The 24703-nt window shown below is 52.4% G+C and overlaps 9 protein-coding genes across 9 annotated transcripts; 5 read left to right on the forward strand and 4 right to left on the reverse strand.

Moving 5' to 3' along the window:
* Nucleotides 1-863: 863 nt before the first annotated feature.
* J4E93_001179 (uncharacterized protein) lies at nucleotides 864-2417 on the forward strand (the record flags this gene model as incomplete). The annotated part of the gene is made up of 1 exon (XM_049339131.1): nucleotides 864-2417. The coding sequence occupies one exon, from the start codon at nucleotides 864-866 to the stop codon at nucleotides 2415-2417; it is 1554 nt and encodes a 517-aa protein (XP_049203088.1).
* A 3153-nt stretch (nucleotides 2418-5570) lies between these two features.
* On the reverse strand, nucleotides 5571-6433 carry SOD2 (Superoxide dismutase [Mn], mitochondrial; the record flags this gene model as incomplete). Its single annotated transcript, XM_049339132.1, has 3 exons — nucleotides 5571-5717; nucleotides 5773-6231; nucleotides 6290-6433. 3 exons carry the CDS (start codon nucleotides 6431-6433, stop codon nucleotides 5571-5573), a joined length of 750 nt encoding a protein of 249 aa, XP_049203089.1.
* Nucleotides 6434-10534: 4101 nt separating this feature from the next.
* Nucleotides 10535-11770, forward strand: J4E93_001181 (uncharacterized protein; the record flags this gene model as incomplete). Its single annotated transcript, XM_049339133.1, has 2 exons — nucleotides 10535-10689; nucleotides 10747-11770. The coding sequence occupies 2 exons, from the start codon at nucleotides 10535-10537 to the stop codon at nucleotides 11768-11770; spliced, it is 1179 nt and encodes a 392-aa protein (XP_049203090.1).
* A 161-nt stretch (nucleotides 11771-11931) lies between these two features.
* Nucleotides 11932-13044, reverse strand: J4E93_001182 (uncharacterized protein; the record flags this gene model as incomplete). Its single annotated transcript, XM_049339134.1, has 3 exons — nucleotides 11932-12295; nucleotides 12367-12579; nucleotides 12647-13044. 3 exons carry the CDS (start codon nucleotides 13042-13044, stop codon nucleotides 11932-11934), a joined length of 975 nt encoding a protein of 324 aa, XP_049203091.1.
* Nucleotides 13045-13700: 656 nt separating this feature from the next.
* On the reverse strand, nucleotides 13701-14630 carry J4E93_001183 (uncharacterized protein; the record flags this gene model as incomplete). The annotated part of the gene is made up of 1 exon (XM_049339135.1): nucleotides 13701-14630. One exon carries the CDS (start codon nucleotides 14628-14630, stop codon nucleotides 13701-13703), a length of 930 nt encoding a protein of 309 aa, XP_049203092.1.
* Nucleotides 14631-14832: 202 nt separating this feature from the next.
* NOG2 (GTPase required for pre-60S ribosomal subunit nuclear export and maturation) lies at nucleotides 14833-17109 on the forward strand (the record flags this gene model as incomplete). The annotated part of the gene is made up of 4 exons (XM_049339136.1): nucleotides 14833-14930; nucleotides 14993-15584; nucleotides 15634-15792; nucleotides 16111-17109. 4 exons carry the CDS (start codon nucleotides 14833-14835, stop codon nucleotides 17107-17109), a joined length of 1848 nt encoding a protein of 615 aa, XP_049203093.1.
* Nucleotides 17110-17335: 226 nt separating this feature from the next.
* J4E93_001185 (uncharacterized protein) lies at nucleotides 17336-18691 on the reverse strand (the record flags this gene model as incomplete). The annotated part of the gene is made up of 2 exons (XM_049339137.1): nucleotides 17336-18278; nucleotides 18510-18691. The coding sequence occupies 2 exons, from the start codon at nucleotides 18689-18691 to the stop codon at nucleotides 17336-17338; spliced, it is 1125 nt and encodes a 374-aa protein (XP_049203094.1).
* Nucleotides 18692-19050: 359 nt separating this feature from the next.
* On the forward strand, nucleotides 19051-20142 carry J4E93_001186 (uncharacterized protein; the record flags this gene model as incomplete). The annotated part of the gene is made up of 1 exon (XM_049339138.1): nucleotides 19051-20142. One exon carries the CDS (start codon nucleotides 19051-19053, stop codon nucleotides 20140-20142), a length of 1092 nt encoding a protein of 363 aa, XP_049203095.1.
* A 3572-nt stretch (nucleotides 20143-23714) lies between these two features.
* J4E93_001187 (uncharacterized protein) lies at nucleotides 23715-24592 on the forward strand (the record flags this gene model as incomplete). Its single annotated transcript, XM_049339139.1, has 3 exons — nucleotides 23715-23723; nucleotides 23804-23944; nucleotides 24344-24592. 3 exons carry the CDS (start codon nucleotides 23715-23717, stop codon nucleotides 24590-24592), a joined length of 399 nt encoding a protein of 132 aa, XP_049203096.1.
* Nucleotides 24593-24703: the final 111 nt, after the last annotated feature.

A 24703-nucleotide genomic window follows, 5' to 3' on the forward strand; every position in this document is an offset into this window, starting at 1 on the left:
TCCAGTTCTCAGATATAAGAGGCATGTTTGGCAATGTATCTTTATCTCGCAGCATCCTCAGAAACATTATACTTTGCAATCCATACTATAATCACCAGCACCCACACGCACTCACGACCTGAATACGGAGATGAAGCTACTTCAAGCACTATCTCTCGTACTGATTCTTCGCAGGGTTCACGCATCCTTACCCTACGGCCTTCCTGATCTTGGTCAGTGGGGCCTGATATATTGCTGAATGACTAATGACTAATGAATGTGCAGACGAAGACCGTTTGGTACCCAGGGATCTTCAACCACCTGCTTCCAATCCTTCCAGGACCGGTATCGTTCCCTCTGGAGCACCTGCATCTTCGCTAGGAACTGCCTTTTCGGCTATTCTCGGCACATCGACGACGTCTTCCACCAGAGTTCACCCGTCTTCAGGCACAGCGCCGGTAGTTGTGAGCTCTCTCGTCATCCCATCGACAGCAACCTCTTCCAACTCTTCAAGCGCTTTTGGTCGCCCTAGCTCGAACAGTTCTAGCGTCGTATACGCCAGCACGATCAGCCTGACTGCAACGAGTCAGCTTCCCTCTGTCGCACCAACCACAGGCGGGATAGCTTCCAATTCCTCTTCTACAACTTTATCAATTGGTCCTCAGCCATCATCTTTTCACTCGTCCGCTGCTCGATCATCCGCTTCTCAACGCTCGCAAAGTCTCCAAAGCTCGCAATCCTCGAACTTTGCGCTATCTTCGTCACTTACATCTGCCACGCCGACCCCGAGTCTGGTAACAACCACTATCACGGCCTCCAACGGTGCACCAAGCACAGTTGTCATCACTGCCAGTCAGCAACCTCAGACCAGCAACGTTGAGGCTATGTCTTCGAACCAGCCATCGCAAGCTTCTACTGCCCCTGTATCTATCCCATCTGGTACTAGTCTCGAAGCTGTCATTGGTGGCATTGGCTACAGTCTTCCCTCCACGGATGAGGACTCAATCGAAGTAATGCTGCTTGATGGCTCCGTTGCACAGCTCTTTTCCAGCAAGATCATCATCGGAGATGAGACCGTGACCTTACCCTCGGACTTGAGCAGCGAGACCCCACTCCCTGGAGGTATCAGCGCCAAGCCTGCCGAAGCTACAACACCTGATGGGGACGACGATGACAATGATGGCGGTGGTGGTGGGGTCGGTGGCCTTTTCGGTGCCCTTGGAGGCATTGCAAAAGGTGCGACATCCGCGCTCGGCGGTGCTATCAGCGGTGTGGATGCCGTCACCTCAGGTGCCCTAGCATTTGCTGGAGGGACAGCTGGTGCTATCTCCGGTCCACTTACAGGAGCCATTGGTGACATGGGCAAGTTTGTTTCCTCCTTGAACGGTATTCAGAAGTCGTTCCCCGGAAACGAGCTCACGAAAGGTGCTTTCGACACTTTCACTCGTGCCCATCAACTCGCTCGTCAGTCTTTGAACTGGATGAAGTCGACGCAGAACTTAGCTCAGAACTTTGACGACTTATCATCTGACGTCCAATCCAGAGTCATGTCGGGCGCGGGCGAGTTTGTAAAGGCTGGTGGTACTTTAGCTCAGTGCAAAACTGCCATGGAGGCCTTCCAGGACTTTCCTTGGGAAGACGCCGAAGTACCGAGTCAGACAGCGCAGCCTAGTGCGACAGACAAGCCTACCGAAACAGCCTCGACGCAGAGTACCAAGGGAACTTCCACCGCGCAGACCACCTCTCTGCAGTCGACTACCGACATGACCTCCACAACACAGAGCGCGAGCTCTACTGTTACTTCGAGCCAGACATCGTCATCTGGTAGTGAGACGCCGACACCCACAGCCGATCTCAAACGAGAGTACGTGATTTCTTCCGAAGATGGCACGCCTTGGACAAGTTTCAAAACCCTCATTGACACCCTTGACGGAGGTGAGGGATTCTTGGCCAGATTCGACAGTATTGGCAGTTACATGTACGTCACCATGCTCAACAGTACGCAAGCAGCAGAGATAGCCGATTCGCATGACTGGATTGAATGGGTCGGTCTCAATGAGGGCGGAGTGCCGGAAGAAGAGCTAGAGGACTTCGCAGAGGAAAGCCGAGCTTTCAGTGTAGTGCAGACCAAGCACGTGTTGCTATCAGAAGCGTCAAAGTCGCTTCACGCTCCGTATCCGGTGAATGCCTATTCTATGTCTGCACTTGCACATGCCCCACGAGCCATGGGCAGTCCGATATCCAACGCACCTTGGTGGAAGAAGATGCTCTCTGCACCCCCTCCGGGTCCCGACGAGGTACCTCTGAGGCCTGAGAACTATCCTGACTACTTGGCCGACGATACGGGTGGGGCAGGGACCACTATATACGTCCTCGATGATGGCTTCGACCTTGCGACGCCCGTATGTGTACCGTTGTCTATCAACATTCTAGTCTGACCAATTTAGGACCTTCTGCCAAATTCAAGGAAGGTTGACCATCACATTCTGCCAAACACGTTCACTATCCCACGCGAAATCAGGGATAGTGGACGTGGCGTAGATGAAGCAATTGGGGGCGGCACACACGGAAACATGTAAGACAATCCGCAGGTACACACTCTATCAGGGAAGAGGACGCTAAAGCTCCTATCAGGATGGCAAGCCTTGCAGCCGGCATCAACACCGGCGTATCGCCCAAGGCGGATCTATTCTTAGTCAAAGTCAAAGGCCAATATAGGCACTCTTTCGGAGATGGGAAAAGCACTACTCAACACAGTGAAGCATCTGTCCGGTATTGGAGTAGGTATGTTAGGGATCACATCAGCACAAGGAAGACGGCGAGACAGGCTGGGGAGCCTGAGGTGAGATCAGTCATCAACATGTCATGGGGTATGAATCTCAAGTTCCCAGCCAAATATGCTTTGTGTCATTGAGTTAACAATCTGCAGGCATCAGATTCAGCCGCTTCACACCTGACAGTCGTGCCAATGTGCAAAGGGTATTGCAAAGGTTTCTTGACTTTTGCAAAGAACAGCAGACTCCCGTCGTCGTGGCTGCCGGTAACGTTCCAGCCACATCTGACGTGAAGGAAAATTGGCCACACGCACTATCCAAACCCGGTGACAGTATGGTCATTGTTGGAGGTGTGAATGAAGATGGGCTGGTCATTCCGCAGATGATCGCCGACAGTACCGGGCTTGTGCACGTCTACGCCCCTGGGGACAACATCAAAGCCCCGCTTGACGCCGTCAATTGGGACACGGGGGCAGGTACAAGCCAGTCTGCCGCGATAACCGTACGTACCGCCTATTGCTATTCTTTCGGAATTTCCCATTAACAACACGTCAGTCTGGCCTTATCGCGTATTACAATGGTTTACCGAACTTGCAAATCTTCGAAGCAGCGCCACCAGGTGGTGTGTGGGGCGCGAAGGGCTTGATTACGTCACATGCCTGGCCGAGGTCCTCTCCCGATTCCAAAGTCAAGGTCATTTACAATCTCGCTAGAGGTGACCCTGCTCACGGCGAGCTTTCGTGTGTACAACGTCGCGATAAGTATGGAAGACGCCAAGATGACGGACTTTGCTCCCTCTCATCTACATTCGCCACATCTACGAGGTGAGATTGCCTGCGGTTGATCATGAGACCTTGACTGACACCCTCAGCTTCTCCGGTACGATATCGGCTTCTTCCGCGAGTGTCAGCAAACCCTACACTGCTGCCGACTCTTCCACAGACGGCGAACCTTCCGCAACCAGCGACGCATTCTCGACTAGCAACTCCTCCTCTACCAGGACAGGGCACGGTTCCATTGTTAGCTCCACCCAGCTGGTCACCACATCGCTCGAATCTGACGGTTCGTCCGCTACACCATCTCTCCAATCTTCAGCAACGCCATCACCCACGCTAGCTCCGACCGCCACGGCCGATGACAACTGTGCTATGTGTCGAGTTGAGCTTGGTAAATGTTTCGAAAAGTGTGACCCGTTCGATCACGATTGTTTCGACATATGCAACTGTCTCGCAAAAGGATTGGACAAGCATTGTAAGCTTTGCACCGAAATTACGACTTGTCCTCCAAAGCCAGCATCCACGGCGGCATCTACGCCTACGCCTACGCCTCTTACCCCTGAGGAGATCAAAGCAGCTTGTGATAGCTGCCGGGGCGCTGTGAATGTGTGTATCCACAGCTGCGGAGCCTCTCGCTTTTTCTGCACAAAGGAATGCAAGTGCACGGAGAAGAAGAATAATCCCAAATGTATCAGTGGCGGGGGTTGCGACGTTGAATGCGACGACTAGTTGGAGTTGGGCTGGTGGATTATGAGCATGCTCGGTCACAGCCTATGGCCGCAGGCGGCCCGGCTTGTGTTGTGTTCTGCGACAGTTCGTGGCGTGGGGCTGGTATGCGCCTCATTGATGGAGGCTTGTTTCTTGCGTCGTCTCTTTCATTACATTTGGTTCCGTTTCTTATCTGACATTCGCTTCGTCTTGTGTTTCTGCGTCATGCGCTTCCCTTCGCCGCTCATCTCGTTTCGTTCTCACAAGACTGTCTTTACAACAATAAACTAGTTTCAGGGCTCTCTTAAAGCGCACAAGAGTCACGTGTGCTGGTCATCACTCTCGCTTCACTCTGATAGATGCTCCATCATGAAACAGTTGGCCAAATACTGTGTTCACAACTGGTACTCGTTCAATTCCATCCTACAATACCCTCTGCTAAAGTCAAAGGTTGCTGTGTTGACCCTGTCATGACCGAGATTCTTCTTCCGATGATTCCTTTATCGCCAACGCCCAGGTGCAGTTTCTCTGGTAGTTGCATGAAACCTCTTTGTGGCGACTCTATTTCGAAAGAGTACAAAGCATCCAATGCACCTTGTTGCGTTGACGAGCAGAGATCGCCGTCACAACTGATAGTATCTTCAGTATTGCGCTAGCCCTTTGGAAGGACGCAACCGTGACGGACTAAACTCACTGTATGACCAGCCGGTGGCTATCCTGTTGCAAAACGTCGTCAAGCCCTTGGCATTCAACGTTGGTCCCGCATTTTGAGAGCGGATTGGTAAAGAATAGGACCATCTCTTGTTCTTGGTGTGTGCGTGCTAGGTGGGATGTTGGTCGCAGTACTGCTATCGAGCCTCCTTGGCTGACGCGCGTTGAGCTGCCGTTGCACATTGCTAGACACTGGTGAAGGAGACCTGAAGGATACAGAGATATAAACTCGGCCTTTCCAACAGTAGAAGAATGACGATGGAAGAGCGTGGTTGGATGGATGGACAGTGTGTAAGTATACGAGTATAGGAAGTTCAGCCTCAGATCGACCGGCGCCGAGGGGTAGGGAAATACGAGTGAATGATAGACGGCAGTAGTAGAGACGCAAAGGCTTTGTAGTCTGAGCACTGTTTCAGCGGCATGTGTTGCAATGTTTGAGATCTGAGAGTGAATGCGTGTCTTTGAGCAAGTTTCGGAAGAGTACCCGATTGGTCAAGCTCGGGCGCTAAGATCCACCATGGTGCTCTCCAGTGAAGGTATGTATGTATGTCAAGTTGCGATCGCAAAACCATCATATCATTCACATCGTTTCGTGCTGTCCCTACATGAGGTCTCCGCCCGCTTACATAGAAGCCTTGAGCACGCTGAAAGCATCGGCGCGCGATCCTCGGTAACGCTCCTCCGCCGTCTTCCAGTTGATGACATTCCAGATGTTTTTGACATATGCAGCTTTGCCGTTCTGGTACTGAAGGTAGTACGCATGCTCCCACTATATGTCAAATTAGTCGCCTGTGGCCTCGAGGGTCGAAGAGCCAGCAACTCACCATATCAACACCGAAGATCGGAACTTCGCCCTTGCCAACGACAGGGTCTTGATCCTTAGTCGTCACAATAGACAGACGCTGCTCTTTGCCTATATCGGTCTTGACCAGCCAGCCCCAACCACTTCCCTGAATGCCGAGCAGAGCGGCGTTGAAGGCTTCCTTGAACTTGTCCTCGTCACCCCAGGTCGCCTTGATCTGCTTGAGCAGCTCAGGAGCAGAGGAGCTCTTGGCCTCATCCGAGCTTGCAGGTGCGAGGTTCTGCCAGAAGAGGGAGTGATTGATGTGTCCGCCTGCGTTGAACTTGATTCCCTGTTGTATGGAGACCTGCGAGGTGATGTCCGAGGTAGAGACAGCTTCGGCCTGGGTCTTGAGAAGGCCGTTCAAGTTCGTGATGTATGTTTGATGGTGCTTGCTGTGATGCAGCTCCATGATCTGGGCGGAGATGTGCGGTTCCAATGCCTATGGACTATGAGCATACTGTGGGCGGGGTAATGAAGTCATCTCAGGCTATACTAACATCGTAGGCATATGGTAGCGGTGGAAGGGTGTACTGGGGTGCAGACATGGCGCCGAATTCGAAGGGCTGTTGTTCTGAGGCAAAGACTGTGGATGTAGAGAGAAGAGGAAAGAGAATGGTTGGGAACGTCGATATGCCCCGCATCGTGCCTGCCCCTCACGCAATCGATACGTATAGAAGCCGGGTACGTTCGTCAGACTGCCAGGTCGTCACCAACAGGGTGCTCTGGATGTATGCTGCCCTATTGGGTCTAGTGCATAGAAACTGCCTCAATTGAGCGCGATGCCACTCAAATGCTCCACTATGTCGGTACTGAAATCGAAACACAGATAGACGATGTAAAGACCGACGTTGTATTAAATTTTTGCAGCAACACCTGCTGATCTGACAGAGAGAAGAACGTGCGATGGCCAGCTACAGGTAGCTGCTCACGTGTGAGTAGCCTTAATGGCGAGGCAGCAAACAGGAGGCGATGCCAATGCTCGCATTAATGACGGACTACAGTTAGCACAGCTCTTGTTGCGCAACTTGACGGAGATACGATGTAACGAAGGCGCGGTGTTGAGTGGGAGATGAGGTGAGGGAACGGCAGTACGTGTTGTTCCGGTCGGACCTCGGGGATTCCAAAGTTGACGCCGTTATGAAACACGATCTAAGCTCGGTTGAGCTTAGATTGATGTCGTAATCGTCTCTACAGCGTAATCGATTGCTACTGCGGACGAAGAACGCAACTCTAGTGCGATAGTTGTACCAACGAGGCTACACATGCCTCTCGTTGGCGAGCGATATCGCTACAGCGGCAGATACCTCAGCACATGTCTTTGTAGTCCCTCCGTCTCAGCTTCAACTGCGCATTCGCTCGCAGACCATTCCTCCTGTCTCCTCTTTCAGCGTCGACATCCCTGTCCTCAGCTAACAGCATCTGCCTCTTTATAGCTGCTTCACTTTCCGTCGTGAGAGTACCACACCTGCACCCATACCTCATGCGCGACATTCTCACTCTCTTTCTCTTCTTCCACATTTTCCTGCCTTTTTCCCAGTCAAACTCGAAGCTTTTCGCCTCCATATCCTCTGCGACTAACTCTATTACTTCGTGCGGGTCGGTAGGGGCATGCATGTGGGTGAAGCGCATGTGCCTGGTCTCGATCGTGCTACAACCCAGTGCCCTCATTTGGTCGACGAAACGAGGAGGCGGTGATTGAGCACGATCACACCGATCGCGGGTCGGCGCCCTGTGCTTTCTGGGTTTACCGATGCCTTTTACTTCTTCTTCACGGGCAGGACTCTCCCAACGGTCGAGTATGACATATGTGTCCTGTCCCAGCGTAACAAGTTCGCCGTGACTATCACTCTCGAGGAGCACAAAGCCGCCAAGTTTCCGTTGATCAATAAACGGGTTGTGTCTCTCAGTGCACATTGCCATGCTCGGACTGGACTCGATCTGATCGCGTTGCTTCTCAGTGAGCTTGCCCGGAAACTGCATCAAAGTGACACTCGGCCAGGATCGGGCTAACCGGGCGCCTCCAGAGTAGCAACCGGGCATGTCATACTGTATGATCTTTGTTTTTACTACTGAGGATGACAGCAACTCCAGCTTTTGATGGGGATGGCGATGTCTATCCATGTCGACATGCGCATCGTACGCAGATTTGTGGGTCCAGGATATCCATAGGTATAGTTCAGACGGCTGCTCTAGGACGCGACTCCAGTCACACTCTTGTACCCCGTCACACCTCTTCAGATCAATGAGAGCCCGAAGCACGGTACGCCATAGTTGGTTGGACTGTGAGCTTGCGTAATGTATGCTTTCTGGCGCGGTGATTGTGATCCATTCGCATACATTCCTGGTGATGTCGAGATCGCCTGTGTCGGACATTGTTGAACGTTGGCAATTAGGCTGGTGTCTGAGAGAGCCGTTGCAATGGAAAATGTTGTCAGCTGCATGGATACTTATGCATGCGCGAAATGTTTTCGCAACCGGTGGTACCAAGGTACACGCGTACGTCGGTACCCGCGATTATAGGCAGTCTGTGCGCCACTGGTCTCGCCAATCTATCAGCCGGTAGCTACCTAGGTATGTGTGACACACATCTGTAGTTCGCACGAGTCCACCTAATCATTGGATGTAAGCCGGTCTAGGTCTCCAGCTCGAATATCGTCAATGAAGTCACTATTAGTTCGAGATAAGAGTCCTAGGGTCATCTCGTCCAGGGTTTGAGCGTTGGTCGGACTTTTTGTTAGACATTGACAACGGTGACGCCAGAGCTTCCACGGAAGTGCACTCTACCCTTGCCTTTTATCCAACTGAGGGGATCGTCATTGATTATGTCTTGCCTTTTCTGGCGAGCCAGTTGAACTGTTCATGGTCAATCTGACGCACACATGCTGCCAAATCATGCTGTTAAGCTTGCGCGCAACATTCGTCCCTCACGATCAGTTGCACGTAGCCTCGTATCGTCTCTAAGAACCGAATTGACTGGCATGACCAAAGTCCTTATATCTGTCTGACATGTACTCAGCACTTGCAGATAGGTGTCAGTGCTGTCTTTGATAGTCCTGTGGCATCCTTCGAGGCTCCAGACGTCGGTGATGGCGGGATGTAATGCCGTGGTCACCGCGGAAAGATTCCATAAGGCTTTGGCATCGCCGCATGTCACCTCCATAGCACTGACAGCCGAAACAGAAGCGAAAGAAGAATGAATGGCACTATTTGCTTGCTGGAAGAGGCCATCGAATCTGTAGGTAAGTTTATGAAAAAAGACAAGAAGGAATGGGTCGCTGAGGTGGTATCTCCCTGGAGAATATGATGCAGGTACATTCCACGGTCTTTGTACCTTTGCGTCATCGAATGGTCTCGATATGAATGTTTTTTTGATGATCTCTGCTAGCAACATTGAGATACGAATCATGTCGAGATCTGAAGCGCATAGTGTGATGATACACTGACGACCCACTGTCAACCAAAGTCCTGGCAGCATGTGATGGTGCTTCTTCATTTTTGGATAATGACCTAATACAGCCATCCTACATTGTTCCATGCTCGCCGTTTCAGAAATGCTCCTTTCCATGCCGCTCAAAGTCGAATTCGCCCAATGTCAACAGATTCGGTGTGACGACAGTATCAACTGCATGAGCGACAGGGCGTCCATCCTGACTATGTGAGTAGATAAGACAACATTGGTGGATCACTTACTGGGTTAGCCTCGTTTCCGGCTTGCACAGATCGCGTCACTTGAGTTCCTTCGTTACGCTCGAAAGCCTCCACGATCGTGTTACGAAAGATATATTCGATGAGGTCGTGATTCTTGGGCAACTCTTCTGCTTGTGTGGCGTTGAGCATAGTTATGTACAGCTGCCCACCAAGAGCCTCCCAGATGTAAAGCTGTCCTTTCCCTCCGTCGAGCTCGTTGATGAAACTTTTGAAGACATCAGGAGGGGTATCGTTCCTACTGTGTATCGCATACTCTTGCTCGGTTGTTGTAGTCGCGGTCGGTGTCTCACTACTGGATGACAAAGTCTGATTTGAAGTGGCAGTAGAGCTCTCGCTAAGTTTAATACTTGCAGATAGTTCAAGCCCACAATCTTCAGTCGCTTTCGGCAAGATGACCTCGTTTGACGGAAGGTGGTGCTTAACTCCAGATGCGGTTTCCGGACGCGCAGCCATCGACGCAGAAGCTTTGAGCGGCTTTGACGTATCTGACGATGACATGTGTCCCGTATGCACTACACTGACAGCTCCGCTTTCCTTAGCGACATCCACTGATCCTTCTTCTGCGGAAACAACCTAGTCTTCGCAGCGCCCTGACTTCATCTCCTACTCGTTCTAGATCGTAGTAACAGCGAACCTTAGGATTTCCGACGTTCTCGTTAGTACGAGAGAGCGCAATGTAGTCTATGATTTCCGACCCCGCTCTTGGCAAACGTGGGGCCTTGCCCAGCCCCCAACACAGCCTAGCTTCGCCCATCTCTCAACGATAACGCAGGAACGATAACAACTTCATGACTACTTGCAGCACAAGCTTCACACCTTCCTCATATATACTTGCCAAGACAGTAACATGCACGATGTCGTGATGCTACATGAGAAGACACGGCTCGTAGCCGGCGGTATGTCAGATCCAATTGCCCGCGGATGTAAGCGGAGGAGTTGGGCGACGGCAAGAGTGGGATGGGCGGAAGTATAAAGGTACAAAAAGCACAGGGTTTACAACATTGGGTCTTTTTGGTTATCGATAGTTAATCATCATGCGGTTCTCCAACGTCGCACTCGCTGCTTCTTTAAGCGTGGTCGGGAATACCGCACCAACAGCTTCACAACCCCAACCACGTCAGGCAACAACGGCTAGCGAGCGACTCGGTTTAACATGGCTGGGCGGTAACAGCAGTCTCCCCAAAGTCCTGTACGCATCACCCAAGTCCATCACATCCCCATCCCCATCCTCCCTAACACACCCCAGCGTCCTCTTCACCGGCGGCACCATAGCCGGAGGCTCCATCTACGGCGCGCTCGACGACACGCAATACGGCCAGCTCAGCCAAACCGGCGAAGACATAATAGCACGCAACCCGTACCTCCTCAACAACACGCAACTCGCCGTGTCCAACTGGACATCCGAAGATGGGTCAACGGGCACAAACGACGCTTTAGTCATGAACATGACGCGCTTCGCACACGACGCGCTATGCTCACCAGACAGCGATATCGTAGGCGCAGTATACACGCACGGCACAAATTCGCTCGAAGAAACAGCATTTCTCATGGACTCACTCGTCAACTGCGGGAAACCCATCGTCGGAACAGGTAGCATGCGACCCTTCACCCACCTCTCCTGGGACGGAGAAGCGAATTTCTTCGACGCAGTCATGCTAGCTGCAAGTCCCGAGTCACGCAACCGAGGCCTCATGGTAGCGTTCAACGCACGCATCATACCCGGTTACTGGGTCACGAAACTGCATTCGACTAATCCGGATGCTTTTGGTCCTACGTCGGGTGGGGATTTGGGCATTTTTATTAACAGTTTGCCGGTCTTTTTCAACTCGCCGAGTCAGCCGTTGTGGAAGTATTATTTCGATATTGGGACTGTGAGTGCGTATCCTACTTACCCGACACTACCCAAAGTCGACATCCTCTACGCAGCCCGCGAGTTCGACGGCAAGCTCGTACTAGATGCGCACGCCAACGGCGCGGACGGTGTCGTCATAGCCGGGACTGGAAACGGCGGCGTACCGAATGGCGGGGACGAGATTACCGAAGCGATGGAGAAAGGGCTTCAGGTCGTTGTTGGGACGCGCAGTCCACATGGGCCGTCGAGTCCGGCTCGGACACCGACCTTTGCGAAGGCAGGCTTTGTGCATCCGATTCAAGCGAGGATTATGCTGCAGCTGGCGATCGCGAGTGGGATGAATATGAATCAGACGATTGATGTGTTTGAAGGGGGGTTTAGGAGGGCTATTGGGCAGCCTTGGAGTCCGGGGAGCTAGGTAATAAGATATGTGGGAAGATATATAAGGTTATGAAGATGGTAAGAGAAATGGTGAATGAGATATGGCCCTCCATCTCAGGCTTTCTCCAAACTCTTCGTCTAGATCACGAGTCTATCTCCTTGCCAAGGTCCCCAAAAGACACCCTTCCCAGTTCCACCTCACTGCCCATCTTTCTCCCAATACCTCGTCCCATCCCAGCCCTTCCCATAACTCTTCCCGTTCCTGTCCTTCTCAGAGTCATGCTTATGGAAGAACGCGAACTCCTTTCCGATGTCACTCAACCCATCGCCCGCATCGTTAACCAGCATACCCTTGCCCGGTCTAGCCATGAAATACGCATAACGATGGATATCTTGCGATTTATCCATCCATGGCATGACATCGTCCAAAAAGGCCCTGATCTCGTCGTCGGTACCTTCGGCGCGGAACTCGGTGACCCAGATGGGGAGGCCCTTGGCGACTTTACGCGCGTTGGCGATGTGGTCTTTGAAGTTTTGGGCGGAGTTGGGGACGGAGTTGTACCTATGCGAGACATTTGAGTATTGGTGTATTTGAAGGGATCGGTGGTTCTGTAAAGAGCATGAGAGACTTACCAGTGGATATTGATGAAGTCAATGGTGCAGCCGTCGCAGGCTTCCAGGAACTTGGCCAGCCAACCCAGACCCGTGGTATCAGAGGCTGCTGCATTAGTGACAGCCGGTGACCCGAGATACATCGCGCTGTTGAAGTTGGAGAGCGGTTCCATGTGTTTCTTCCAGCCAGCAACGGCAGTGGGGACGTCGATACAAGAACCGCCCGCGTCAGGACTTTTACTATAATCAGCAAGACCTCTGCAACGCACCTATTCTCACCAGAAGCAAAGACCGTACTTACATGCAGTTATCCGGCTCATTAAACCCCATCAACCACGTCGCGAACTCATTGTCCTCCCAGTTCTTCCTCGCCATCGCCTCGGCATTGTCTTTCCAGCGGCCCGTATGGTCATCGCGCAGTGAATGCAGCATGGGGACGAAGCGGAACCAGGCAGGTGAGAGGGCGGATGAGGAGTCCCAGTTGAAGCGCCACGTTACGTGGGTTCCATCGCCTTGGAAGAGCTTGTTGTAGGCGACGTCATTGTACGCTACGCCGCGGCGTTCGTGGGCGGGGGTCTGGGTGAGGGGGTCGTGTTTCGGCTTGCTGCCTTCGGTGGAGGCGGGGGTGTCGTCGGGGAAGGGGATGGCGAGGGCTAGGGCGCTGAAGAGTAAGACGAAGAGGAGAGCGAGGAGTTTCATGACGGGCTGCTGGGCTGGGTGGATGCGCGGTGAGGGTGCAGGAGAGTGCGCTTGGTATAGTCGCTGGGCTTGAATGAGGGGGTAGAATCAATGTTGAGGTAGTGAGTGAATCTTGTGAAGAGGTGCAGTGAGAGTGCGTGAAGGAGTGGATGTATAAGTAGTTGGATAGAGTAGTAGCCCCATGGATCACGCTCACCGGTATAGCGCTGATAACGCCTTTGCAGAGGTAAAGTCGGGAACCTTGACAAACGCTTGGAGTAGAACTTCGGTCACGACTCGGGTGGGTACTCGAAATGATTGACCTAGAGAAGGCAGGCCTCACTGGCAGGCGGTACGAAGGCGGAGGATGCAATCAGAAGACTATAGAAGTGATCGTTCGCGGTGATTAGGTCGTGATGTGTGGGTCAGAATGTATTTCGTTCGTTTGTTAGAAGTCGCGAAATGACAATGTTGAGTGGAAGATGACGGACCGCTGTATCTCCTTCACCTCGCTAGCGCTTGAGCAGTCTAGCTCGCTGTCCGCTATCGGCGGCGCATGCGGAGTGAAAGGTGGTACCACGGTGTTTGATCAAAGAGAGGGTGCGTGCCAAGAGTCATCGAGACGTCCAAATATTGGTATACACATGAAGTACATGATACATAGCTCCGTACTGAGCTTACATCTTACCACCAGTAAGCTCCTCGGCCACCTTCTTGACGCGCTCTTTGGCAAGGCCAACACCCTCGCCGCCCTTGAGCTTGTTGAGCATGTCACCGACACCTTCAGGCAGAGGTCCGTCCCATGGGCTGAGACCGTTCCTGCCATCTTCTCGTGGGCCCATGACGCCCCTGGCGTCCCAAGCGACAGGCTGCTCATCAGATCCGAAGACCTTTTCTATCGCCTCGTCTAATTGTTGTTCGTCCACGATGAACTTCCGCGCGTTGGTGTACAGATCGTGTAGGCGGGAAGCGCGGATTTCCTGTATCCGGGCTACTCGGCGCTTGTATGCTCGGCTGCGGGCCTGTGTAATGTCTGGCCGCGGGGGCAGGCTGTCGGTGAGGAAGTCGCGGATGCCCTTGGCGACCGATGTTTCTGTCAAGATGTCGACTTCGCGCCGGGGTGCCGTAGCCAATTCCCGCCTCTTCGCACCGATGGCCTGGATCTTGGCCATGTACTCGGCCTCTGATGTGACCTTTCGCTCATGCAGCGCCTTGACACCCTCTTTCAGATTCTCTCTCCGCTTCTCCGCCAGCCTTTGCTTGTATAACCGGTAGTCGACATCCCGGCTGTATGGTCCGGGGGTCTTGACTTCTTTGGGCTCCTTCGTACTCCGGTCGAGGAAGATGTCCGACTCCTTTGGGTGCTTATTCCTCGTCTTGAAGACGTCTCTTGGGATGGGGAGGTGGCCCTTTACTGCGGGCTTGGCTGGGTAGGTGGGCTGCAGCGGCTTCGGCACGTCGATGTAGTTTGGCGACTGCGGACCGAGGGCGAGGGCAGATGGGGTGGAGGAGAAGGCACGCACACACAGGCTGCTGCTCCAGCCATTGGCGGCTGCAGAGGGTGAAGGAGAGGCCCACGGGTAGCGGACGGGTATCCTGGGCGGCATTGCGGTGGTCCTGCCTCGTGCACTTGGATGCGGCGATGCGGAGGTGCTGCGCTGGTGTCGTCGCGCCTGCTTCGAAATTGTCGGCGCCAAGCCCCTTGGCCCCACTCCGGCTAGCTCCCGCCTCTCAAAAAAAGTTGCCCATGCCTCGCGAACTCTACTCTTCACTCTTCCCAATCCGCCAACACCACAGGAAGCAGTCGCAATGGGTGTCCAGAAGAAAGAGTACAACCGCAAGGAGCGCGAGGGCAAGACGGGCGATGGCATGGGCAATGTCAAGACCAAGGGCGCCAACTTTTACCGGTATGTCGCGCAATCTTTTTGCGCCAGGGTCCTTATGTACAGGTATACTGACAGTTTCGCAGTGATGCGAAGAAGGTCAAGCTCCTCAAGCGCCTCACAGGCGGCACAGCGGAGCGCAATGCCAAGGGAGACATCACCAAGGCCGCCGTCTACCAGAACCGCGCTGCACCTGTCGCCCGTGTTGAGCCCAACAGGAAGTGGTTCAACAACACGCGAGTGATATCGCAAGATGCCCTCGACAGCTTCCGCTCCGCCGTGGAGGCGCAGTCTTCGGACCCGACCACGTTCCTGATGAAGCGCAACAAGCTCCCCATGAGCTTGATCGAGACACCCGGACAGATCCCAGGCCTCAAGCAGCACGCGGCCAAGATCGCCGTTGGCAGCCAGCCTTTCTCAGAGACGTTCGGTCCCAAGGCTCAACGGAAGCGCCCGAAGCTCGACTTCAGCTCCATTGAGGATCTGGCTGGTCGCACAGGAAGTATGCACGAGACCTACGTGGAGCGCCTCGAGAACGCCAAGCTGCTGTCGGGTACGTCTGGCGAGGCAGAGCAGAACGAGTCCTTCGCCGACAACCCCAACGGCGAGCTCACGTCTGCGCGCGAGTTCATCTTCATGAAGGGCACATCGAAGCGTATCTGGAACGAGCTGTACAAGGTAAGCTTACAAGCACCACCTCTCATAAGCCATGTCTAACATACCCCAGGTCATCGATTCCTCCGATGTCATTCTCCATGTCCTAGACGCCCGCGACCCTGATGGCACCCGTTGCCGCTCTGTCGAAAAATACATCCGCACCGAGGCACCCCACAAGCATCTGGTCTTTGTGCTCAACAAGGTCGATCTCGTCCCCTCCAAGGTTGCTGTAAGTTCACATCCTCTCTCCACCCCATACACCACATGCACCCTCCTTAAGTCAAGGACCTTTTCCTATTCCATGAATACGGTTCTGTTACAAGTTGGGAAGAGCAAAAGTGGGTCGCTGGCCTAAGATCGTCTTGATCGCGGGTCGATTGGTAACCGTCTTGGCTGCCGATCAATAGAGTCACGCGTGATTTGTTTGAGTTGAGGACCGTCTCTGCACTAGCAGCTTCATGGCGGTACTCTTAGTAATATTTCGCACATTCCGTCGTCGACGCATTATATCATTTCAAGTTGATGACCACACACTGACACTTGACAGGCTGCATGGGTTCGTCATCTCAGCAAAGAATTCCCCACTCTTGCTTTCCACGCCTCCATCAACAACAGCTTCGGTAAGGGTTCTTTGATTGCCCTTCTCCGCCAGTTCAGCTCTCTTCACGGCGACCGTAAACAGGTCTCCGTGGGTATGGTTGGCTACCCAAACACCGGTAAATCGTCCATCATCAACACCCTGCGGAAGAAGAAGGTGTGCGTCGTCGCGCCCATCGCTGGAGAAACCAAGGTCTGGCAATACATTACCCTGATGAAGCGCATCTACATGATCGACTGTCCTGGTATTGTACCACCAAACCAGAACGACACCGATCAAGATCTGCTCCTTCGCGGTAGTGTACGTGTCGAGAACGTCGAGTATCCAGCACAATACATCGAAGAGGTCCTGAAGCGTGTACAACCGCGACATCTCCAGCGAACGTACGATATCAAGGATTCAGACTACAAAGGCGATGCTGTCGCCTTTTTGGAATGCTTGTGCCGCAAGAGCGGTCGTCTGCTGAAGGGAGGTGAAGCCGACATTGATGGCGCCGCAAAGATGGTTCTGAACGACTGGATAAGAGGAAAGCTTCCTTGGTTCACTCCACCACCATACAAGGAGGGTGAAGAAGCAGTGAGCGGACCCATCAACGCGAAGCGTGAAGGCAAGCTTGGTGAGATGAGCAAGAAGCGGAAACGAGGCGGCGAGAGCGAGGCTACCGGTAGTGTCGCTGGAAAGGCTGGCGCCAAACAAGACGAGTCCGATTATGACTCTGACTTTAGTGGTTTCAGTGACGAAGACGGCCTACAAATGGATGGCGAGGAGGATGATGAGGAAGAGGTGTCGGATGACGACGAAGAAGGTGGCACCACACTCGAGGCTGCTGACGATGACGAAGCCGCCGAAGTCCATGCGGAAAGTGAGGACGATGAGGAGGTTGAGAAAGAGCTCGCTGCCATAACATCGGCGCTCTCGAAGGCGAAAAAGCGGCAAAAGACCACGTAAGGTCAAAAGGATAGTTAGTTTATGATTCAAATGATACCCCGATATTACGATGTCTCAATCATTGAACTCTCCCTACCTCTGATATTGGTGATGACAGCTTGCGTTGTGTCTGTGTCCTTTTGTGCGGGAGCCTTATCGCAGGCCGGGACTCTGTTTGCATATCACAAGTCACAGACACCACCTATCTCACGAGGCTCTTCTGGTATTAACTTCTCTTCGTTTCCCACTACACGGGCGGTTTCTGCGCCCACGTAACATGAAACTGCACATACGTATGCATCCTTGGATCCCTAACCTCCCTCTTCGCCAAAGCCAATATAATCTGCAAATCCTCCGCCCGACCCCCCAACACCTGCGTATACCCTCGTAGCATATACGCCTCAAAACCCCCCTCCAAAATCATAATCTGCTCCAGCTTCCCTATCGTCCTCAGCCGCTTACTCCGTGGCCACGGCCCCATAGGTAACTTATACACTTCATCCGTCACATTAATAAACCCCGCCTCTTCCATCTGCTTCCCCCACTCCCTCGGCGCATCAAGCGGCGCACCCATCCTCTCCGCAATCTCAAAATACACACGGGCCGACTCCAAATACCCTGAATCCGGCGGTATAGTCCCATCATCCGACAGCCCGCCCGGTATCGTACTCGCGAGCTGGATCCAGCCGCCTGGTTTTAGATGCGTGTAGGCTTGGGATACTAGACGCGGCCAATCGCGTACAGCGGTCATGAGATCGCGGCCGTGTATGAAATCGAAGTGGGAAGGTCGGTATGCCCATTCTTCTTCTACGTCGTCGATTTCGAAGGAGCAGTTTGGGGGGACGAAGGTTGGTTGGGTGGCTGCTATGTCTACGCCTAGGACTGAGGCGTTGGGGTATTTGTCTGCCATGTCTATTGCCCAGATTCCTGTGCCAGTACCTAGATCCAGTATCCTTGAATTTCCAGTACTTAATACAGCATCCGGGATCGGTGCTGCGAATAGGCGGTCTCGGAGTAAGAGGGTGTATTTATGGTGCTGGAGGTCGTTGCGGTCAAGTTCTGCTTCGTCTATTGGCATCCCGTAGTCGTGTTTTCCGTAGGTGGGGTACAGGCGGCCTTCTATTTCTACGCCGCGGCGCACGGAGGAGAGGATGCTGGAGAGGAAGGAGGATGTGTCGGAGTCGGCGTAGCTGATGCGGTTGGTTAATGGATTGTCCGACAAATTGTTTGAGCACGTGACTTTGTGGAGAGATGCTGTCTTCTCAAAGCGTGTCATAATGAAGGAGAGGGTGCATTTTTGAATCAGACGGGGATTTGGTCGTTATTCGTGCTAGTCATTGAACTCGTACTTTCCATGATTTTTGCGGAGAGGTAGGTGGGAGACATTTTGAAGAAAACAAAGAGAAGAAGCAAGTACGCACCCTTCATCCGTCGATGCTTCGCTAGTATCATCTTGCGCTTCAAGTGCATGCTCCCCGTTATTCTCTTGATCGAATTCAGACGACGAGCCAGCGTCAATCCCCGAATCGACCGCTGCAGAATGATGCGCAGGCTCCGTTGGTGCAGGTGGATTCTGTGCTTCGACGTCCTGTTGGTGCGACATGATTACAAACGATTCTATCGCGAAACAGGCAATCCCTTTGTCACACTGGGGCTCAGGATAGGCTAGCTGGTGGAGTGGCTGACGCAAGGATGGAAGGATCACAAACGTGGGCACAACGTGGAAAACGTCCAGGATTTGGGGTTCTGGACTTGGGCCATCATGCAGCCCGCCGCCTCGCCACCACGCTTCGCGGGTGCCACCTGCCAACAGTTCGGCAAAGGTTCGTCCGATGAGGGGCACGCGTAGTGCGACTGATTCAGAATGCTAGCATCCCGACAACTTGTCGCGACAATTAGAACGCAAGGCTGGTGTTCCCCCTCTCCCAATCATCGCGATCTTCCGTTCTCCCAAACCTAATCATGGCCGCGGATCCGACTCCGAGCAAGGCTGCTCTCTCCCTGCTCGACAACATCGCGCAACTGAGCAATGGCTTCAAAAATGGCGAAAGCGGCGCAAGAGAAGGATTACTGGACGCATGCCGTAGCCTCATCTCAGAAGTCAGCCATCCATCCGAAAACATGCTACAAATACTCTGGGCGCAACCCGCCCACCTCTCCACCCTCTGGATGGCCGTCGAAGTAAAGCTCTTCCAAGCCATGCGCTCCGTTCCAGACTCCGGAGCCAGCAGTCTAGATATCGCAAAAAAATGCGACAAAAACGTCGACCCCGTCATCGTCGCACGCATGCTGCGGCACCTCGCCGCCATGGGCACGGTGCGCGAAACAGGTCCTGATACCTTTGCCAATACACCCACCTCATCTGCCTTCGCAGAGCAATCATACCAAGACTCCATTTTGTACATTGCCGAAGATTTTCAACCCGTACATCACTCTATGAAATCGTATTTCGAACAGAGGGACTGGAAGTGTCCGGACTCGGGGCTTGACGCGCCGTTCCAGCATACTTACAATTGTAAGGGGAGCCATTACTTTGAGTATTTTCAGCAGAATCCGGAGATGGGGAGAAGGTTTGCTAGTATGATGGGGAGTTGGAGTAAAGGAAGGCCGAGGTGGTTTGCGGAGGACTACTACCCTGTGCAAGAGAGGTTGATTAGTGGAGCGGAGAAGGACAAGCCTTTCCTTGTTGATGTTGGTGGTGGGTCTGGACATGATATTGAGGGGCTGAGGGAGGCGTTCGGGGGCCAGCTACCAGGTGGGCTGGTATTGCAGGACAGGCCTGAGATCGTTGAGCTTGCGAAACTTGGGCCTGGTGCTGAAGCGATGCCACACGACTTCATGACGGAGCAGCCTGTCAAAGGTGCAAGGGCGTATTATCTACATTCCATCATCCAAGACTGGAACGACGAGGTCAACACGGAGATCTTGAAAGCGATCGTGCCGGCCATGACGAAGGGGTATTCCAAGGTTCTCGTTAACGATTTCGTGGTGCCGGATCAAGGCGCACATTGGGTGCAGAGTAAGTTCTTCGCCTTCTCTAGTGTGAGAGTGTGATGGGTTGCTAATGCGTGGTAGCATGTCTGGACTGGGAGCTCATGGCTAGTCTTGGGGCTAGACACCGGACGGAAGAGGAGCATCGTAAGATGTATGAAGGTGCGGGGTTGAAGATGATGGGGGTTTGGCGGCATCCGCATAGTCTGGACTCGTTGATTGAGCTTGAGCTGGCGTGAGTGCGATATCAGAGCTACGACGCTCTGGTGCCTGGATGTCAAGCTGGGGTGGGGACGAGTTCATTCGGACGGCTTCGAACGCCCGCTCTTTCCTTGCGCCTCCCCCTAGTACAACTAAGATTTTAAGACCTCGTGCGCTTATATCTCGTCTTAAACCGAGATGTTATTCATTAGGATTCCTTGGGGCGATTATGCGGCTGAGATCCAAGCCCTGCATCCAAGGATTGAAGATCACGTGTGCTTGTCATACGTGCAGCAATCTTACCCCGCACCCTTGTATAGATTCAGCCTTATTACTTCCTTACACACCACACTCGACAAGTTCCAAGCAGGTGTAGTCTATGCCAAAGTATCAGATGACTACAGAACTGTGCAGCGACTGCTCGCGAATTGACTTCACCCCTGGGTTTTTCGGATCACATCCCATTGGTTCTTATGCCGAGGTTTTAAGCAAGGCCCGTAGCCTTGGGCCTGGCCGAGGTGGTTGCAGTGGCTGCGCATTCTTTTGTGCTACTCTTCGAAGCTCCCAAAATTTGAGCAGTACTGTATCACCATCAGATGATCTGATACTCGAATGTTATGGGCCAAGTCTATGCATTCGCCACCCGGATGGAATGGATGGGTTCCGGTCCGGTGGGTTCCGGTCCTATGCATATGCAGTCGATTTGGATCTCTGTACAAGGGACGGGAACTCGGGTGAGCTAGTCTTTGGTTACAATGGTTGTAAACTCGAACTAAAATAGATCCAGATCCAAATCCTCGCAAGCATATATATCCCAAACTGCCAGTACCCGACGATCCATCGGACACAAGATGCTTCCATGGTGTGAAGACGTGGATTGATCAATGCTCAAAGCATCTGGGCTGCCCTAAACTGACGTCTGCACAACTGCCCTCTCGAGTGATTGAAGTACCAAGCGACCCTTCTGCAGCGCCCAAGCTGCTGATCTCCAAAGGCAAAGTGGGCCAATACACAATTTTGTCCCATTGCTGGGGTAAGAAGGTGCCAGCGAAGTTGACAACACCTCTCATCACTGAGTATGAACAGGCAATAAGTCTGGCGCTTCTCCCACGAAGTTTCAAAGACGCTATCGAGGTCACACGCAAACTAGGGTATCGATACCTCTGGATCGACGCACTATGCATCATTCAAGACAATGTCGACGACTGGGAGCACGAGGCACCGATGATGGCCTCATACTATGGTCTGTCATCACTGATGATATCTGCGACTGCTGCAAAAGATAGCTGCGAAGGATTCCTCACAAGACGCAATGTCATCTTTTCTCCTGGCTTGGGTGAAGAGAAGAAGTTTTCCTTGCGGTATGGGGTGATTCGGCCGGATACAGATATCGCAGCTTCAGTCTTATCCAGTCGTGGTTGGGCTGCACAAGAACGAATGCTTGCTCCCCGTATCATTCACTACACGCAACGACAGATGATCTGGGAATGCGCAGAAGGATTAGTATCCGAAGCTTCGGGGCTGGACATCTTGAACCTACCTGGCTCTCACTACTATCCGATTCTGCAAAAGCGTCGGCTCCAACCATTACTCACGGAGGCATTGATGGGAGCAAGCGACCGGTTTCGTATCCCTCTAAACCGGAGCCTTAACTTTCTTGACGCCACGAGAAACGATATCCCGCGTTCTTTGCAAGCATGGCATGAGTGTGTTGAAGCATACTCGCTTCGCAACCTAACGGTTGCGTCCGACAAGCTCCACGCTGTGGCCGGCATCGCAACTTTGTTAAACAAAAACAGGAGCTTGGGACTTTACCTTGCCGGGATTTGGAGCAAGCATCTAGCGGACCACCTTGCATGGAAAAGACACAAGGATTATCTTTCTCCGCAGAAGAACTACAGAGCGCCAAGCTGGAGTTGGGCTAGTCTAGATGGCCGTGTCATTTTTGTTGGCAGGGAAAGACAACTAGACATCTACCAAACCCAATCGCCGAGGTACAAATGCCACAGCTACAGAACGAAGCAGGAACTAGTCAGACTCTTCGGTCTCAAACTTATAGAACAACACATAGTTTTAAAGAATAAGAGCAGCATATGTGGCGCTGTCCTGGAGGGTTCCTACATCATTGTAGAAGGCGCATGCATCAAGTACGCAGCGCTTGATCGGCTTCTGCTCCGAATCTCAGTCAAAGCCAACGGCCGCCACCCCTCTCTCATAGGCGATAAAAACGGGGATGCCGCTGACGATAGTCTGGAAGCGCAGTCACGATCATGGAAACCGCCGAAATGGCAACTATATGTTGACGATTTTGACAGTGAAGGCTTGACTTCAGCTCACTACTTTTGTATGTACTTGATGACATTCTCTGATCATGTCGACGTGCTTGTACTTACATGGATTGATCGAAAAGCAAGAGTTGCTAAGCGTGTTGGTCTAATGCAGGTAGTCATGCAAGAAAATGATCATTTCTACGATGTCGACCATGATATTCATGCTGCTGACTGGGAGATATGGACACTCAAGCTGATCTGAGCTACCCGACGTATCATATTCGAATGTATATCGGAGAGACGAGTCTCAATGCCAAAGACGACATAGAAAATGGGGCAAAAATTGGAATCCTTGTGCGCATTTTCTTGTCACTCTTCCCGCAGACCTTCTCCCTTACATTGAGATAGAAAGGTCGAATGGAACATCATTCCGTCCGGACATCTTCTAACAACAACCCACTGAAACCTTCGAGTATGTTGAAAGAGAAGCTAGCATCACCAGGTACGGATCGTGCAGACACTTCTATAAGCCACACTCAGACCGATAAGTCGCTACGAGAAATCGGCATGCGCTAATTCCAAGAATGCAGGCGCTTACGTGAGACCCATACATGCAGGCTATGTCTTATTCGCAACGGATAGTGTAGCTCATGCATGCAGCCGTTTGCAGCTCACCGGATCGTCCAAATGCGGCCGCGAACACTTTTCTCATGGGAACACCCAATGGCGAATGCCTGGATTTGCTAAACCATCTTCTCCATGGCGATGCAACTACGAATGAGCACGTACTTCTCATTAGGCTCTGCCGTCGTACCAGTAGAAACTGCACGAACTGCTCTGCTGGCAGTGCATACCTAGGCAGCCCATGCGCAGCTGCAGGCATACCTTTTTGAGCCTGTTGCAGGCAAATCTTTCGCATAGATGACGGCTTTGTTGGCACCTAATTGCATCCCTTCAGTAGCTTGATCTCGAGAGGTACCGTACTGCATATTGACACGTCATGAGAAGACAACGAGGCTCATAAACAAGTGTCTCCATCGCAAGTAAGTTGAAAGACCACCAAACCCAACACAACCATAAATTAGCCTATCTCCCAAACACCTAAACAACATACCATATCCAGCACATCACCTCTCATCTATACCCCCGATCCCTCACAGACCCATGCCTCAAGTACGTACCAAACACACTCTACTCTAACGCACACAAAGTATAAACTCTACCCTATACTAACTCCACCGTACGTTCAACAGTTCAAAGAGGGCGATACCGTCAAGCTCAAAGGCGACGATGTAATCTACATCGTACTACGAGTCCTTGTCGGCCTGGGCGAGATCGCAAAGTACATTATCGAGAAAAAGTACAATCCGGTGCCTAGGTCAAATGAGTATGAGGTGAACGAAGGGGATCTAGTACCGGCGTGATGTGGTGAAGATCTTGTGTTGGTGATTACCACTGGATATTTGAGATGGACAGGGAAGCGACGTGGGCGTGTTGAAGACTACGATGGCTACGGGAGGTTGGATCTCGTTAGTTCGGAATGAATTGTATCTTTTCTGCTTCTACGTGACTGTGCCTCCTAGCTGTTGTGTCAAACTCGTAGCCGGCTCATCACTACATGCGTCATTCCACCAACACTTAAGAACAATCGTCCACTCCAACCCCTCACACCACGAAGCGCAAACTATCCGTCGCAGCCATTATCGTCAACAAGTCAAATAGGCACCGCGCAAGCCACGTGCTATCGCATCACCAAGACCAATGACACCATCCCTTGAAGCAGGTCTACAAAGCCAACCTCTCGCTCCCGGGGGACAAGGAGATACCGGGAGGGCTTCCGTCGTATCCTCCAATACCTCAACGTCACTGTTCCCTTCGACAAGCTCCCCGTTGTGCCTACCGCAGGCACGGATAGGAAGAACAAGTCAAGCAGCATTGCGATTCCCAAAGGCAATGACTACGATGCAACAACCATACTCCTCAATGAGGACATGGTGTGTGTGGTTGAGAGTGAAGACGATGAGTTTGATCTCTTCGCCTGAGGATCGGAGTAAGAGTGCGACGGAATTGGGGATGAAACGGCAGACATACTAGATAATCTGCTTGGAGAAAGACGGTTCTCAACTTTGGCATAAAATCTTTAACCAGTCTAG

The sequence above is a fragment of the Alternaria ventricosa genome (assembly GCF_023758065.1).
Source record: "Alternaria ventricosa strain BMP 2768 chromosome Unknown scaffold_2, whole genome shotgun sequence".
In the NCBI taxonomy this organism is placed as follows: domain Eukaryota; kingdom Fungi; phylum Ascomycota; class Dothideomycetes; order Pleosporales; family Pleosporaceae; genus Alternaria; species Alternaria ventricosa.